The sequence below is a fragment of the Bos mutus genome, chromosome 7, assembly GCF_027580195.1.
Source record: "Bos mutus isolate GX-2022 chromosome 7, NWIPB_WYAK_1.1, whole genome shotgun sequence".
In the NCBI taxonomy this organism is placed as follows: domain Eukaryota; kingdom Metazoa; phylum Chordata; class Mammalia; order Artiodactyla; family Bovidae; genus Bos; species Bos mutus.
Window position 1 is genome coordinate 44,891,107 of NC_091623.1, and position 16,842 is coordinate 44,907,948.

At 50.0% G+C, this 16,842-nt stretch overlaps 2 protein-coding genes across 4 annotated transcripts in view; one reads left to right on the forward strand and one right to left on the reverse strand.

Moving 5' to 3' along the window:
- The first annotated feature begins 7 nt into the window (after positions 1-7).
- The window catches only part of C7H19orf44 (chromosome 7 C19orf44 homolog), a 22,566-nt gene continuing 5,731 nt past the window's right edge, over positions 8-16,842 (forward strand). Inside the window, exons 1-5 of one of the 3 annotated variants that reach the window (XM_005901474.3) lie at positions 8-111; positions 6,390-7,134; positions 9,155-9,461; positions 14,073-14,146; positions 15,492-15,912. In XM_005901474.3, coding sequence (XP_005901536.2) covers positions 6,391-7,134; positions 9,155-9,461; positions 14,073-14,146; positions 15,492-15,912 — 1,546 coding nt within the window. In that variant the 5' untranslated portion in view covers positions 8-111; position 6,390. Of the gene's footprint in view, positions 112-193; positions 607-6,389; positions 7,135-9,154; positions 9,462-14,072; positions 14,147-15,491; positions 15,913-16,842 lie in introns of those variants that run through there. The other 2 variants (XM_070373256.1, XM_070373255.1) reach the window with 2 other exon arrangements.
- Positions 4,412-4,948, reverse strand: LOC102285644 (large ribosomal subunit protein uL11). Its single transcript, XM_005901459.2, has one exon. It carries the CDS (start codon positions 4,946-4,948, stop codon positions 4,451-4,453), a length of 498 nt encoding a protein of 165 aa, XP_005901521.1. The 3' UTR covers positions 4,412-4,450.

Here is a 16,842-nt window from a genome sequence, read left to right on the forward strand (position 1 = left end):
AGATGTAGTCTCTTTCGCCAGGGCGCTATTGCCGAGGGCAACGGTCCCCTCTGGCACGAGTGTTCCACCGTGAGCGGCGGCAGCCTCCGCGGAAGGACTTCGCGGGAGGAGGTTGGCCGGGTTGGCTGGGCGGTGGCCGGGCTTGATGCCTGGACTCGGGAGAGGAATTGAGGGGAAAGGGGCGCGCTCCAGAGCTGAGTAGGTCGGGCAGCGGGAGGGCGGTTCAGGGGCCTGAAGCCTCAGTTTCCCCGTCTGAGGCGCACAGGAGAGATGGTCCGATGTGGGTCGCTCCAGGCCTTGGGGGAACAACCCGCTGGTCTGAAGGGCGCCCCTATTTTCAAAAATTGGTTTATCTTTTAACAGCTTTATTGATAACTCATCTACATACGGTACAATTCACCCTTTTAAGCTTACAATTCCCGTTATTTTACTAAAAATTTACCAAATGGTACAAACATCACCACCATCCAGCTTTCGAACCTGTGGGTCACCCGAAATGTATCTCTCCATCCCCGCTACCACCCGCAGTCCCAGGCAACCACCGATGGGCTTTGTGAGTTTGTGGACTTGGCTTTTCTGGACAGTCCTTGTAACTGGAATAACAGGGTGTGTGGTTTTTTGCATCATCTGGTATTTTCACTTAGTGTGGTGTGTTTGACACGTGTGCGTGTTGTGTGTATCATTATTTGTTCTTTTTTATTACTGAATAGTTCTCATCCATTCACTGCTGCTGCTTCTGCGTCGCTTCAGTCGTGTCCGACTCTGTGCGACCCCATAGACGGCAGCCCACCAGGCTCCCCTGTCCCTGGGATTCTCCAGGCAAGAACACTGGAGTGAGTTGCCATTTCCTTCTCCAATGCATGAAAGTGGAAAGTGAAAGTGAAGTCGCTCAGTCGTGTCCGACTCTAGCGACCCCATGAACTGCAGCCTACGAGGCTCCTCCGTCCATGGGATTTTCTAGGCAAAAGTACTGGAGTGGGGTGCCATTGCCTTCTCCGTTCACTAGTTAATGGCTATTCGGGTTGTTGCCACTTTTTGTGTATTATGAATAAAAACTGTTACGAACATTTGCATCCATTTCAGTTATCTTGGGCTGCAGGGGATTGAAATTGCTGGGTCCTATGGGAACTATGTTTAATTTTTTGAGGACCTACCAGACTGTTTTCCAGGTTGGCAGATGCATCGTTTTACAGTCTCCTCCAAGGGGTATAATGGTTCTATCTAATATCTTCACATCTTCACCAACCACGTGTTCCTTTCTGTACTTTTGATTACAGTCACTCTAGTGGGTGTGAAGGCAATGGCACCCCACTCCAGTACCCTTGCCTGGAAAATCCCATGGATGGAGGAGTCCATGGGGTCCCTAAGAGTCAGACACGACTGAGCGACTTCACTTTCACTTTTCACTTTCACGCATTGGAGAAGGAAATGGCAACCCACTCCAGTGTTCTTGCCTGGAGAATCCCAGGGATGGGGGAGCCTGGTGGGCTGCCGTCTGTGGGGTCACACAGAGTCGGACACGACTGAAGTGACTTAGCAGCAGCAGTGGGTGTGAAGTGGGATCTCATAGTGGCTTTGATTTGAATTCCCCTCATAGATAATGTTGAGCATCTTATTACATGCTTATTGGCCATTTGTATATTTTTTTGTGTGAAATATCAGTTCATGTATTTTGCCTATTGGTTTATTTTTAATTGTGAGTTTACAATGTATTTTTACAAAAAATACATGTTTCTGAAGCTAACACAATATTGTAAATCAACTATACTTCAATAAAAAATTTAAAAATACATATCTATTTTAGTTGTGGTAAAGTGTACATAACATGAAATTTACCCTTTTAAACATTATTATTTTTTTTAATTCTTTTTTTTGCCTGATCTGTGGGGCTTGCAGGATATCACTTCCCAGATCAGGGACTGAATCCCACCCCCTGGAATCCTAACTACTAGGCCACCAGAGAAATTCCCCCCTCCTTTTTTTTTTTAATAAAAAAATTTTTTAAATTACTTTTTAAATTTATTTTAAACCTTTCAGAAGAACTAGATGCCAGAAAACCTGGCCTGGTGGTCAGACTTGCCCTCTGACCAGCACGGAATGGCCTGGAGTCTTAACTACAAAAATATTCACAGAGATAGCTGTTGTTGTTCAGTGCTTTCTACTTCCCCTTCCCCATGTCCTTGCAGCTAAAAGTTAGCCCATTATGCAGGTAGTCCAAATACTGTCATTGTTATCATTTTGTTTAGTTGCTAAGTCATACCTGACTCTCTTGCGACCCCATGGACTGTAGCCTGTCAGCCTCCTCTGTCCGTAGGATTTCCCAGGCAAGAATACTGGAGTGGGTTGCCATTTCCTTCTCCAAGGGATCTTCCCCACCCAGGGGTTGAACCCGCATCTCCTGCAGTGGATGGCAGATTCTTTACCACTGAGCCATTTGGGAAGCCCCCCAATACCATCATGACAGCTATCTAAATTTTATTGTATGCCGTACTGAACATAGGATTCCTATGTTCTTATGAGGAATTCCTATATTCCTATGTTATTCCCTTTTTACAGATGACCAAACTGAGGTACAGAATGGTTAAGTAATCTGACCAGGGTCACTCCCTCTAGGAATTCTGCGTGGTTTCCCATTCACTGACCCCTGTGGTCAGGCCTATGCTGGGCACTCTTAGTGTATGAATTGTTAAGATGGGGATAAGAAAGCAAGCACACTAGTCAGAGAAACAGACAATAAAATAATAAAAATAATTCATTCTTCTCCAGAATCTTAGGGACTGGGTTAAATGCTTTGCCTAGCACAAAATTTGCAACCCACTCCAGTATTCTTGCCTGGAAAATCCCATGGACGGAGGAGCCTGGTAGGCTGCAGTCCATGGGGTCGCTAAGAGTTGGACACGACTGAGCGATTTCACTTTCACTTTTCACTTTCATGCATTGGAGAAGGAAATGGCAACCCACTCCAGTGTTCTTGCCTGGAGAATCCCAGGGATGGGGGAGCCTGGTGGGCTGCTGTCTATGGGGTCGCACAGAGTTGGACATGATTGAAGCGACTTAGCAGTAGCAGCAGCAGCAGCACAAAATATTTGAACTCAGCTTTAAAAGGTGTCTAACATGTAGAGTTGCCAAGTTAAATCAGAATACTGGACACCCAGTTGAATTTCAATTTCAGATGAATAATTTTTTAATATGAAGATATTTGGAACATAATGCTTTTTAGTATAAAATGTTCAGAACATTAGCTTTTACCATAAAAATATTTGTGTCATACTTAATTCTTAAAAATTATTTGCTGTTTGTCTAAAATTCAAATAACTGTCCTCTGTTTATTCTGGTAATCCTAATAAAGTAGTTTTCCAAGTGGATAGAGAGGGGGAAAAGGCTTTTTTGGGTCTCACAGTACTTTTTTGTTTTTTAATAAAAGTAACATATATAGTCTTGGTAGAACATTCAACAGTATTTTTTTTTTTTTGGCTGCACTGTTCAGGATGTGGGATTTTAATTCTCTGATCAGACATTGAACCTGTGCCCTCTGCATTGGAAGCGCAAAGTCTTAACCCCTGGACCACCAGGCAAGTCCCACCATTCAAACAGTATGGAGCTGAGGCATGGTTCTACATCTCGTCTTTCCTGCCTCACAGACCATTATGCTGGAGATGTTACGCACACAGATTTCCCCCTTCCTTTAATGGCTGCCTAATATTCCACTGTGTGCCTGTGGTTGTCTGGACCTCACTGGGCCTCTGTTTCTGATTAGTACAAATAATGCTACCAAGACATTCCTTGGACATCTCTATGTGCCTTTGAGAATGTAATTGTAGGTAAATTCCCAGATGTGGAATTGTGGGGTCATGGTTCTGTGCATTTCATTGCCATTGCCAAGTTCACTAAAGGGCCTGCAGCAGACACCCACCCATGCCATACTTTTTCCAAGTCTTTAAAATCTTTTGAAACCTTGGTAAGTCTTGCAGTGGATTGTTCCTATTCTTTTGGGGTACACGAGAACTCTGAGAATACGATGAAAACTCAGGCCCTTCTCCCCAGAAAAATGTACGCTAGCACACACGCACAACACATGGCTGGCATTTTGTGCAGGATGGGAGGAGAGGGCAGCCTGTGTCTGTCCAAAGGCCCCAGTCCTGCTCCCGGGGCAGAGGTTCTTACACTAAGTAAAATAAGATTTCTGGGGAGCTCATTAAACATATAGATTGAGTTTCAAAAACAGCTTTTTTAAAAAAATAGTACAGCCAGTTTTTAAAACTATTTTTATTTATTTAGCCTCACTGTGTGGCATGCAGGATCTTAGTTCCTTGACCAGCGGTTGAACCTGGCCCTCCTGCATTGGGAATGTGGAGTCTTAACCACTGGACTACCAGGGCAGGCTCTCAACAGCTCTTTTTTTGGGGGGGGATTGTCAAATAATCCTTTATTTTTCTTTCCTTTGCCGTTCTTAACTGGCTGGGCACTCCACTGCACCACTGTTAATACCATCTATGATGTCATAAGGGTGGCGGCCATCAACATTGCAGCCCACAGACTGGGCGGTCCCCAGGATCTCTTTAATGGTTCCAGAAAGTTCCCTAGCTAGAGACCGATGCTGCATCTGCCAGGCAATGTTGACGATCTCATCAAAAGTGATGTTTCCACTGTGCTTAATGTTTTTCTGCTTCTTTCTGTCTCTTGGTGGTTCCTTGAGGGCTTTGATGATCAGGGTAGAAGCAGAAGGTATCACCTCAATCTGGGCTTGTCTATTCTGAATGGTCAGTTTCACTGTAATCCTCAGACCCTTCCAGCCACCAGTTGCCTTGGCAATGTCATCACCGACCTTTTTTGGAGACAGACCCAGGGGGCCAATCTTGGGGGCCAGGGCAGACTTGGCACTGACCTCCCCACCAGTGCACCTCAGGTACACGACTTTAATCTCGTTGGGGTCGAGCTTAGGTGGCATGCTGGAGGCGGCTGGTGTCAGATGAACCCAGATTCGGGACTACTGAAGAAAGTTGCACTTTGGCCTCCTCTGAGCCAAAAGCCGAGAGCTCAACAGCTCTTTTTTTTTTGAGAGAACTGAAGACACTTGGATAAAGGCGGAGACTGGACTTGGGGTGCGACTGGGGAGTAGGACTGACTTGGAGTTGAAGTGGGGCATCTGGAGAGACTGTGAAGAACTCTGGGGGTGAGCGAGATCTTTGGAATCGGCCTAAGCTCCGAATTTGGCTCTGCTACTCACTGGCCATACAGACAAAGCTATGGTTTTTCCAGCAGTCACATACAGATGTGAGAGTTGGACCATAAAGAAGGCTGAGCGCCAAAGAGGTGATGCTTTTGAACTGTGGTGCTAGAGAAGACTCTTGAGAGTCCCTTGGACTGAAAGGAGATCAAATCAGTCAATTCTAAAGGAAGTCAACCCTGAGTATTCATTGGAAGAACTGATGGTGAAACTGTAATACTTTGGCCACCTGATGCGAAGAGCTGACTCACTGGAAAAGACCCTGATGCTGGGAAAGGTTGAGGGCAGGAGAAGGGGCGACAGAGGATGAGATGGTTGGATGGCATCGTTGATTCAATGGACATGAGTTTGCGCAAACTCTGGGAAACAGTGAAGAATAGGGAAGCCTGGCGTGCTGCAGTCCATGGGGTCTCAAAGAATCAGACACGACTTAGCAACTGAGCAACAATAGCAACTCACTGATCAGGATCTAACCTGCTGCGGCCTTCATTTCCTTCCTCTCCTTCTATGAGAGAGGGATGACAATAACCAACTCACAGGGTCAAGTGAGGGTTAAATGAGATATGGCAGCTCTGAATGAAGTACTGGGGCTCCTGCTGGGGCCTGAGAATCGCTGACTTTTGTCTTTATTATGTAACGTGTCACTTAATACCTGGCAATTCAGTGTAATTGCCAGGTAATTCAGTGGTAACATACCAGGTATCTTATTTATATATTTTTAATTTATTTTTTGGCTGCCCTAGGCCTTAGTTGCTGCTCCAGGGCGCTCTCTAGTTGCGCAAGCGGGGGCTACTCTTTGTTGCGGTTCATGGGCTTCTCATCGGGGTGGCTTCTCTTGTTGGGGAGCACGCACGCTAGGGCACGCAGGCTTCAGAAACTGTGGTGCTCGGGCTTAGTTACTCTGTGGCTTCTGGAATCTTCCTGGATCAGGGATCGAACCTGTGTCCCCTGCATCGGCAAGCGGATTCTTACCCACTGTACCACCAGGGAAGTCCCAGGTGTCTTATTTTCATGGTGGTCATCGGGCTTGGTGGGGCGGCTCTGGCCAGAGGGCAAAAGGGAATGTGGTCTCTCCCAAGTGGTGGGAGCTGTTGAGAGATTTGAACTGGCAGTATGAACATCAGATGTTCTGATTCTTAAGTTTTCTGTCTTTACTCCCTAGAATGGCTTCGATAAGAAAACCCAGCCGTCCTGTGCGTGACATCTTTGGCGACCTCAGTGATATTTCCTTAGAAGATTCAAAGTTGGGGGACATGTGGAACTCTGATATCAGTAGACATCTTACCAAAATAGCACCCGGTCCCAGCAGATTTTTAAAAAGAAACCAGACTCTGGGTGGAAAACACTTCCTGCCAAAAGAGAACGCTGTCCTGGGGAGCGAGCACTGGCACTCTTCAAGTAGACCGTCAACCACTGCCTCCAAGGTCAGGGCCAACGCGGCGCTCACGAAGCTGGCACAGATAGAGACCAAGATCAGGAACCGGAAGGTGCGGGTGGATCCATCGGACGCAGAATCTGAGGACTGGCTCCCTAGCAGAGCTGAAGAAACTCCCCCTAGGAGGACGGCTGACCTTTCTTCACAGAACGCAGGACAACCCTCCCAGGAACAGGCCCTTGAAATTCCTGTCCCTGAGACAGACATGCCGAGTGGGAAGGTCAGTAGGTTTCTAAAGAAGAGAGAAGCACAGGTGGAAAAGATACCCGTGGAAGCCCAGGTTGGGAAGGAGAGGGATGCTCAAAGACCCAGAGAGAAACAACCTTCTAGAACACTGGATTCACCAGACAGTGATGAAGAGGAAATGAAAAAGTTGCTGGGGAGCTTGACAGAATCTTCTGGGGAAAAAGAAACAACCACCAATCAGGGTTTCACCAAAGCCACTGAGAAAGAACAAACAAAACTGGTCTCGGTAAGGTTTGCATGTATTTATCCATTTTTGTTTTTTATTTGTTTATCTGGCTGCACCGGGTCTCAGTTGTGGCCCGTGGGATCTTCCCTTGTGGCGCAGGGACTCTCTAGTGCCAGCACACGGCTCTGGAGCTCCTGGGCTCAGTAGGTGGCGACACAAGTTGCTCTGTGGCACGTGGGATCTTAATTCCCCAACCAGGGATCGAACCTGCATCCATGCCCTGCATTGCAAGGTGGATTCTTAACCACTGGCCCACCAGGGACATCCTGCATTTTGCACTTATTTATTTTGTACTTGTTTGTATTAATACTTTGCATTTGTACCTTTGTGTCATAGCACTAGAGTCTTGAGGAGTGCCATCACCTGTGAGCTCCTTGAGAGAGTGTTGGATGAGGAAGGGCTGGGTTTCAGCCCATCACGGGGCCGCACTCCTGGCCTGCTCTGTAAGGGATCGGGTTTGGACACGGCAGGTGTTTGCACCGTACGGCACTGGGGACTGTGTACCCGCAGGGACGGCACTTTGCATGACTGAGGCAGCCCCGGCCGTGAGCACTGCCGTTAGTGACCCGTGCCCGCTCGCTGGTTGGACCATATGGGAATCACTAACTTGGGAAGGCTCCATTTCCATTTTTTTTTTAAATTGAGGTGAAATTCCTATAACCTAAAATTCCTAATTAACCTATTAAAAATGAACAATTCAGTGGCATTTAGTACATTCACAGTGTTGTATAACTGCCATCTGTCTCATTCCAAAACATTTCCATCCTCCCAAAAGTAAACCGTTACTGATTACTATCAGTCTTCCTTCTTGGCTCAGTGGTAGAGAATCTGCCTGCAATGCAGGAGTCACAAGAGATGCAGGTTTGATCCCTGGGTTGGGAAAATCTGCTGGAGGAGGAGGGCATGGCAACCCACTCCAGTATTCTTGCCTGGAGAATGTTGTGGACAGAGGAGCCTCGTGGGCTGCAGTCCATAGGATCACAAAGAGTTGACGAGACTGAAATGGTTTAGCACGGACACGTGCACCAAATAATCACTCCTTGTTTCTCTGTCCTCCAAACCCTAATAATCACTAATCTGCTTTCTGTCTCTGTGGGTTTGCCTGTTCTGGACATTTCTCCAGTGGAATCATACAACCTGTGACCTTTTGTGTCCAGTCTCTTTCCCTTAGCATGATGCTTTCGGGGTTCACTCACATTGTAGCATGCATCAATGCTCCATTCCTTTTTATGGCTGAGGAATATTCCACTGCGTGGATGGACCACGTTGTGTCTATCCACTCATCCACTGATGGACGTCTGGGATGTTTCCACCTTTTGGCAATTATGAATAGTGTTACAAGTATCTGTTTGAGTCCCTGTTTTCAATTCTTTGGGTTTTTCCTAGGAGCAAAACTGTTGTGTCTTATAATAAGCCTGTGTGTAACTAATTGAGGAACAGACAAACTGATTCCCACAGTGGCTGCACTGCTTTGCATGAGGGTCCCAATTTCTCCACATCTTCACCAACACTTGTTATTAAGGGAGATTACAGTAGAGGTACTTTGGCCAATTTTGCTTAGTCACTCTTGTGACTAACTTTGTCTGACTCTTTGCAACCCTTCTGGACTGTAGCCCACCAGGCCACTCTGTCCATGGGATTTCCCAGGCAAGAATACTGGAGTGGGTCGCCATTTCTTTCTCCAGCCATGCAGGCATCGTGGGTTCAATCCCTGTGTCAGGAAGATCCCCTGGAGAAGGAAATCGCAACCCACTCCAGCATTTTTGCCTGGGAAATCCCATGGACTGAGGAGGCCAGCAGGCTACAGTCCCTGGGCTTGCAAAGAGTCAGACACGATTTGAAAGCCAAGCAATATTTCTGAGTATTTCTTATTTATTTATGAGGGGAGAAGAGAGAAAAGGGCTGAGAACGGTAACGGTCATCATGAGGCCTCACACTGTCCACCAACCCCAATGTCGCTTGATCAGGACTTACTTAGCATGTTTGGTTAATTTCCCTTCTTTTGTTTCTGCCCACGTAGGGTCAAATCCCAACTCCACCAAGAGCCCTTTCACGGCCCAGTAAAGATCTTCCCAGCTCAAAGCCATTCGCCACTTCATGGCCGTCAACCTCACGGTCAGCAGACGGGTCCCTTCCCGGTGCCGGCTTGAGAGCTCCCTCCCCACAGACGCCTGCCTCCCGCATCGTGTCGCATTCCATCCCTGGTGCCTTTTCGAACTCAGCGCCCTTGACCTCGGGGGCCGACGAGCTCTCATCCTCCCTGAGAAGGAGCGAGCCTGGGCCTCAGGAGGAGCCTCCCTCAGAAGCCACTGATGACAGTCTGAACGGTAGCCTTCATCCCTGTGCAGAGTTGTCACCCTGGGCAGGGAGGGTGAGACTGCCTTTAGGGTCCCCAGCATGGTGGTCACAGGGTATTATCATGAGGGGTGCAAGGCACCCTCGGCTTTTCCACACCCTCTTTCCTAGTTGAGGGGCCAAGTCAGATTTCTTTTTCCCCTTGGGGACTGTGGGCTCTTAGTTCCCTGACCCCCTGCATCTCTGTGTCTGAAATGCAGTCTTAACCACTGGACCGCCAGGTAAGTCCCTGTTCTGTCTTTAAAGTCTTCATCTAGTGACCCTGCCCAGTGACAGAGCAAAGGCAAACCCTTCTCGAGCCTCATATGAGAGAAAGTTTTCCTTGTTGTAAAAGAGAAGTGTATTTCCTTTCCTTTTTAATTGCAGAAAACAAAACCAACCTCTAAGCAGTCACAGACATTTTTATTATTTCACCATCATTCAACATGATTTTTTATGTACTTATTTATTTTTTATTTTTGGCTGTGCTGCAGTGGCCAGGGTCTTAGTTCCTTGACCAGGGATCGAACCTGCATCCCCTGCCCTGGAAGCCAGGGTGGATTCATTTTTTTTTTTCTTCTCTTTATTGAACTCCCCAGATCTTTTCTTTTTAAAAAAGAGAAAATTTTTATTTTGTATTGGGGTATAGCCGGGAAGGAGGATTCTTAACCACTGGGCCACCAGGGAAGTCCCCAGCATGAGTTTTAATATTGTATGTATTTAAGAAAAGAACAGAAAAAGAAAACATGGATTTCTCCCCTCTGCAGTTGCCTTGCCATCAAAACCCAGTTAAATAACTGGGTTGAGTACCTGCTGTTTGCCAGCAGGTGCCAGGCGTGGTGGTGTCAGTCAGGACCACAATGAGAAACAGGCAAATCTGCCCTGCCCCGGCCCTAGTTCCCAGGTGCTAGGATGATCTTTAGCCAGTGAATCAGTGGTCAGGGAGGAAAAATAGTTTTTTCCTTGTGTCCTTTTAACTTCTCAGCTGGATCTCTGTAACCAAAGACAGGTTAACAGGAGAAAAGCATTCTGAGATTCAATAAAGATTTCATAGAAGTTTTATGTGACCCAGGAGCCTTCATAAGGAAATGAAAATGTAAAAGAATGGTGATGCCTCCTGCTAGGTGTGATGAGCAGTGGAGAGTCCTGGGAGAGTGTGATAGAAAAAGGATAGGAGTAGATGAGGGGAGACAGAGCGAAACCTGCTGGTGAGGGGTGGCTCAGTTCCCCCCATCCTGGGCATAAGGATGCTCCTCTCCCCCAGGTAAAGGGAAGGTGAGTCTTACCTGAGGGACAGCCTGCTTCAGAGGAGGTCAGGGAGTCCTTGCAGCCCCTTCTGTGTCTCAGATTCCTGCAGCTAAAAATATTCAAGATGCGGACTTCCCTGGTGGTCCAGTGGTTAAGACTCTGCACTTTCACTTCAGGGTCACAGGTTCAGTCCCTGGTCGGGGAACTAAGATCCCACAGGCTGCGTGGTGTGACCCTACCCCTGAAAAAAAATCCTAGATGCTAAGGCACCATGATGTAGGGGCAGGGAGGGGAAGCACAGCTGACCAAAGTCCCCTCCCTGTGCAGGGGGATGGGCTTGAGGGTGCGAGAAAGCCCCCTTGGAGTCCCCTCGGGGGTCACCACACGTGCCACGTGGCACCTCACTGCTGTTGGCTCGGATCTTCAGGCCCGAGGAAATGGTGATGGGTGTCCTAGCCAGCCTGGTGGGCGTGGATGAGAAGGTGGGCATACCTGCACGGGAAGCCTGTGAGGGTCAGGGTTGGCTGACGTGACAGCCGACAGGAACGCCAGACCTGGGTTCTGGCCCTCCCTGACTGCCCCTCCAGGCTGCGCCTCAGCCCCCTGCTGCTGGCCGGGAGGGGTCCCCTCTGTGTCCAGACCCCACCTTCCCCTCCAGATGCAGCTTCAAGAGAGGAGGGCAGCAAGGAGTGGCAAAGACAAGTTTGAGTTTGGGGGGTCCAGCCCATCTGGGGTGGGGGCTTCCTGGTGGCTCAGACAGTAAAGAACCTGCCTGTGATGCGGGAGACCCAGGTTTGATCCCTGGGTTGGGAAGAGCCCCTGGAGAAGGGATGGCAACCCGCTGTAGTATTTTTGCTAGAATTCCATGGACAGAGGAGCCAGGCGGGCTACAGTCCACGGGGTCGCCAAGAGTTGGATAAGACTGAGCGACTAACAAGCACACTACCTGGGGTGGACACGCTTGCCCTGCCGCCTTCTGGCCACACGGCCTCAGGCTCTGTGTCTCGGTTTCCTCATCTGTAGCGTGGGGCAGAGCTATGACAGTGAGCTAGTACACGTGGAGGGCTCCTGCACGGTGAGCCTGTGAGAGGCAGGGTTGGCCGACATGACAATATTACTAGTCCACGGTCTCCTGCTGTGCCTTGGCCCAAGCCAACCGTGATGGCTTAGTTCAGAGGCTTGTCCGTGAACGTATCTCAGGACCTGTGTGCCACAGGCATGCTGGCAACTGGCAGTGTCGGAGGAGTTCAGAGGCGGGGTGAGCCCTTAGCACTGAAGTGCTGAGCTAGGTTTTCATTTCCATCTAACATTGCTGGGCAGCCTGGCGTTTGGGATTGCACTCAGCTAGCCTTTCCAGGAGAAGGCAATGGCACCCCACTCCAGTACTCTTTCCTGGAAAATCCCATGGACGGAGGAGCCTGTGGCCTGCAGTCCATGGGGTCACTAAGAGTCGGACAGTACTGAGCGACTTCACTTTGATTTTCACTTTCATGCGTTGGAGAAGGAAATGGCAACCCACTCCAGTGTTCTTGCCTGGAGAATCCCAGGGACGGGGGAGCCTGGTGGGCTGCTGTCTCTGGGGTTGCACAAAGTCGGACACGACTGAAGCGACTTAGCAGCAGCAGCCTTTCCAGGAGGAGTGAGCCGCTTGGTCTTCCATCTCCCATTCACCCCCAGCTCTGTGCCTCCCACGTGGTGGGCGCTGCTCCAGCTGCCCCCGCTGACTGCCCCCTGTCTGTTCCTGGAATTGCGGGCACATCCTGCCTCCTCTGGGAGGCTCATCCTTCCAGCCAGCCAGGCTGCTCGGCGCCCCCTGTGGAAGCCCCTAAGACACCTTGGAGGCCCCACCAAGTGTCCACCCAGCTCAGCTGGGGTTGCATGCACCTGCTGGGGCTTTGAGGTCCCACAGGTGGACACCCCCGTCCCCCTAGCATCACACACACCCAACCTCTGTGCTTCAGTCATGAAGTGAGCCATGTGGTGGAGTTGCTCCTCACCCTGGCTGCCCGTCAGCCTTCCTCCTCCCGGGGAAGAGCAGGCCCACATGTTGATGGGGCAAAACCTGCTGGGGCACTGGAACTACGTGGAGCCTTCCTCTTCTAGTAACCTGCACTCATGGCATTCAGGCATTGGCAGCTGGCTAGCTGGCACCACAAAGTGGAAGTTAACCTGAGCTAGAAACGAATGTGTTAATCACTCACTCGTGTCCAATCCTTTGCGACCCCATTGACTGTAGCCCACCGGGCTCCTCTGTCCATGGAATTCTCTAGGCAAGAATACCAGAGTGGGTTGCCATGCCCTCCTCCAGGGGATCTTCCTGACCCAGGGATTGAACCTGGGTCTCCTGCATTGCTGACAGATTCCTTACCGTCTGAGCCCCCGGGAAAGACCCCCTGTGCCCTTAACTTGCTTTAAATGAGAACCTAGGATGAGGTGCCCTCTCCCAGTGGAGGGCCGGCCCCTCCTACCTCAAGCACGCTTACCACTGCGCTTCCCTCTTTGCATTGTGAGCTGCTCTGTGGAGGCCAGGGGCTGGGAAGCTTCTGGCCTGTTTTTCTTTTTTTCCTTGCTTCTCTATTTTTCAGATCTTCCTGAAAAAGGAAATGGCAACCCATTCCAGTATTCTTGCCTGGAGAATCCCATGGATAGAGGAGCCTGATGGGCTATAGTCCTTGGGGGTCAAAAGAGTCAGACACAACTGAGCAGCTAAACCACCCCCACCACTACGTTTTGGATCTGAGTTCCCTGACCAGGGATTGAACCTGGGTCCTTGGCAGTAAGAGCATGGAGTCCTAACAACTGGACCGTCAGGGAATCCTCCCATTGTCTGTTTTTAAATATGTATTTATTTGACTGCCTCAGCTTTTAGCGGCCACGTGCGGGATCTTCGCTGCAGGGCAGGGGCTCAGTAGTTGCAGTGCCTGGGCTTAGTTGCCCCACACCATGTGGATCTCAGTTCCCTGACCAGGGATCGAACCTGCATCCCCTGCATTGCAAGGTGGATTCTTAACCACTGGACCACCAGGGAAGCCCTTCCCATTGCCTGTTTTTATAAGTAAAGTTGTACTGGGACACAGCCACGCTCATTTGTTTATACACAGTCCTTGGTGGCTTTCCCATCATCACAAGGGCAGAGTTGACCAATGGTGAGAGAGACAGACTAGCCTGAAAAAGCCAGACTATTAATACTTACTACCTCGCCCTTTAAAGAAAAAGTGCTCAGATGCCCGGACTAGCTTTCTGAGGGCACTTTTGCATCTTCCCATCCCTAGCTCTTAGCCCAGTTCCTTCAACAGGATGGTCAATACCTGTGGAGTAAATGAGTAAATATTGCCATGTTACATTTTTAATTACAGATTTTAGAATAAACATTTTATCCCTGGATGACCTGGCTCCAGTTGTCAGTGAGAAATCAGACTTGGAATGGGAAGTAAGTACAGTGAACCGATTTTTTGTTTCTTTTTTTAAAAAAAGATTTATTTAATTACTCTGGCTGCGCCGGGTCTCAGTTGCGGCCTGCGGGATGTTCTGTCTTCATTGTGGGAATCTTCGGTTGCAGCATGTGAACACTTAATTGCAGCATGTGGGATCTTAGTTTGCAGACCAGGGATTGAACCCGGGCCCCCTGAATCGGGAGCTTGGAGTCTTAGTCACTGGACCATCAGGGGAGTCCCTGAACTGATTTTTCACTTTAGATCTTTATGCAGAACGGTTTGCAGCCATGGTGCTTCATTTAGGTCAGCGATTCTCACCTGGGAGCACTTGGCAATGTCTGGCAATATTGTGGTCATAACTGTGGTGCTGGAGAAGGCAATGGCACCCCACTCCAGTACTCTTGCCTGGAAAATCCCATGGACGGAGGAGCCTGGTGGGCTGCAGTCCATGGGGTCACTGGGAGTCGGACGCGACTGAGCAACTTCACTTTCACTTTTCACTTTCATGCATTGGAGGAGGAAATGGCAACCCACTCCAGTGTTCTTGCCTGGAGAATCCCAGGGACAGCGGGGCCTGGTGGGTTGCCGTCTATGGGGTTGCACAGAGTCGGACACGACTGAAGCGACTTAGCAGCAGCAGCAACTGTGATGCAGGGTGCTCCTGGCATCGAGTAGGCAGTGGCCCAGATGGCGCTCAGTGTCCCAGAGTGCACAGGGTGGCCCCCACTGCAGGGAATATTTGTGTCTTGAATGTCAACGTGTCAATGTGCAGCGACCCTGATTTAAGATGACAAGAGAGGAGTTATTTAACGTATCAGACAATTAGAGCAGGTCCGACTTCAGCCTCCCCACAGCAGTTCCTGCACTGACCTATATTTATTCCAGCGCCCTGTGGTGACTCTTGCTGTATTAGTAACCACCTCACCATCAGCATTCAGGATTGCCATGCAGGATCACCAGGGTTCCCCCACCAGGGTTCCCTGACCAGGGTTCGAAACAGTGTCCCTTCCAATAGAAGTGCAGATCCTTAACCACTGGAACGCCAGGGAAGTCCTAGCACAGGTTTTAATGGTACAAAAATGACACACATATTTCACCCACCTGCTGCTAACACACGCTCACACCATCATTGTTAAGTGCAGCAGCTTCGTGCCGAAGGGTTTCAAGAATTCTGCTCCCAATACTTGGCCTGCCCAAATCTAGAAAGGACCGTGTAGACCCTCACCTGCCGGGTCCCTGGGGCGCCTTCACTTCTAATGCAGTGGTATTTTGATCGTGTATTTTGATTGTGTTGCTCATTTGAAAATACTTTCCAGTTGCCTCTGCCATCCTTCATTTTAGAAAGAAGGTCAGGGGGGCAAGGCATCCAGCAGAAGGCCCTGGGCAGGGGATCCCCCCTCTGAGAGCGAGATCTCCGAGCGCCTGAGTGAGCCGTCGGCCTCGTCCCCTGGGCCCCAGGGCATTTGTTGCCTGGGGCCAACGTCTCCGGAACCTATGGCCAGCGCGGTGAACTCGACTTACTCAGAAGATTTTGAAAAATCCCCCAGTCCCACAGCATCTGAGTCAATGGCCCCTTCAGAGGAGTCTCCCTACAGGACGCTGGCCAGTCGGCCTGAATTTTCTGCAAGTCTGAAGTCAGACTTCCCTCCCTCAAGTCCCAAGTCCAGGAAGAAGCGGGCCAGGGGTGGACACCCAAGAGTCGTGGTGAAGGAAACGGCTGTGCAGACGCCCGATCCTGCCTTCACCTACCAGTGGGCTGAGGGTAAGGACGTGGCCCAAGGGTCGGAGGAGGGAGGGGGAGGCCTGCGGCTGGTGGGACCTCAGGCCCCTGCTTCCTCTTCCACAGAAAAGGGGAGCTCCCTGGGTATTCCCCACTGTCTCCCAAGCTTCAAAACACTGAAAGGTTTCAAACCAAAAACTAAAGCAGTGGTTGTCAGCGGGGCTGATCCTGGCCCCAGGGGACATCGGCCAGGGTGGGTGACTGACTCTCTGGGTGGAGGCCGGGCTGCTGCTCAGTACCCTGCAGTGGCCAGGAAGGCCCCACCAGAGTGCGACCCTGCCCGAAACATCAGGTGTGACAGGGACCGCCTCTAGGACAGCGCATCCTCAGATGCTTTGGGGTCCTTGAGCATGGCGGCTCCAAGAGCTGCTGCATCGCCGGTCCAGCTGGTGGTCTGCACTCGCCGAGTGTGTTTGGTGGATTCCCTTCTGGCATGCAGCAGGCACGGCTCATCATTTCTCTTGTTCTCAGCATTGGCCCATGTGGACGGAAAGGTCGCTTTCTTTTAGTGATTCCCCTTCTTTGTTTCGGGGCTTCCCCAGTGGCTCAGTGGTAAAGAACCCACCTGCAAATGCAGGAGACACAGGAGATGCAGGTTTGATTCCTGGGTCAGGAAGATCCCCTGGAGGAGGGCATGACAACCCCTTCCAGTATACTCGTGGAGAATCCCATTGACAGAGGAGCCTGGCGGGCTACAGTCCATGGGGTTGCAAAGTGTCAGATGTGACTGAAGCAAATTTCCATGCACACATGCACTGCTCCTTTTTCTCGTCAAGACCAGGGGTCCCCAACCTCCAGGCCACAGACCACGATGGGTCTGTGGTCTGTTCAGAACCTGGTTGTACAGCAGGAGGTGAGCAGGTGAGTGAAGCATCTTCTGTATTTAGAGCTGCTCCCCATCACTCGCATTAC

Coding starts and splice junctions, on each gene's coding strand:
- LOC102285644 (XM_005901459.2), bottom strand. CDS start 4,948: ATGCCACCTAAGCTCGACCCCAACGAGATTAAAGTCGTGTACCTGAGG.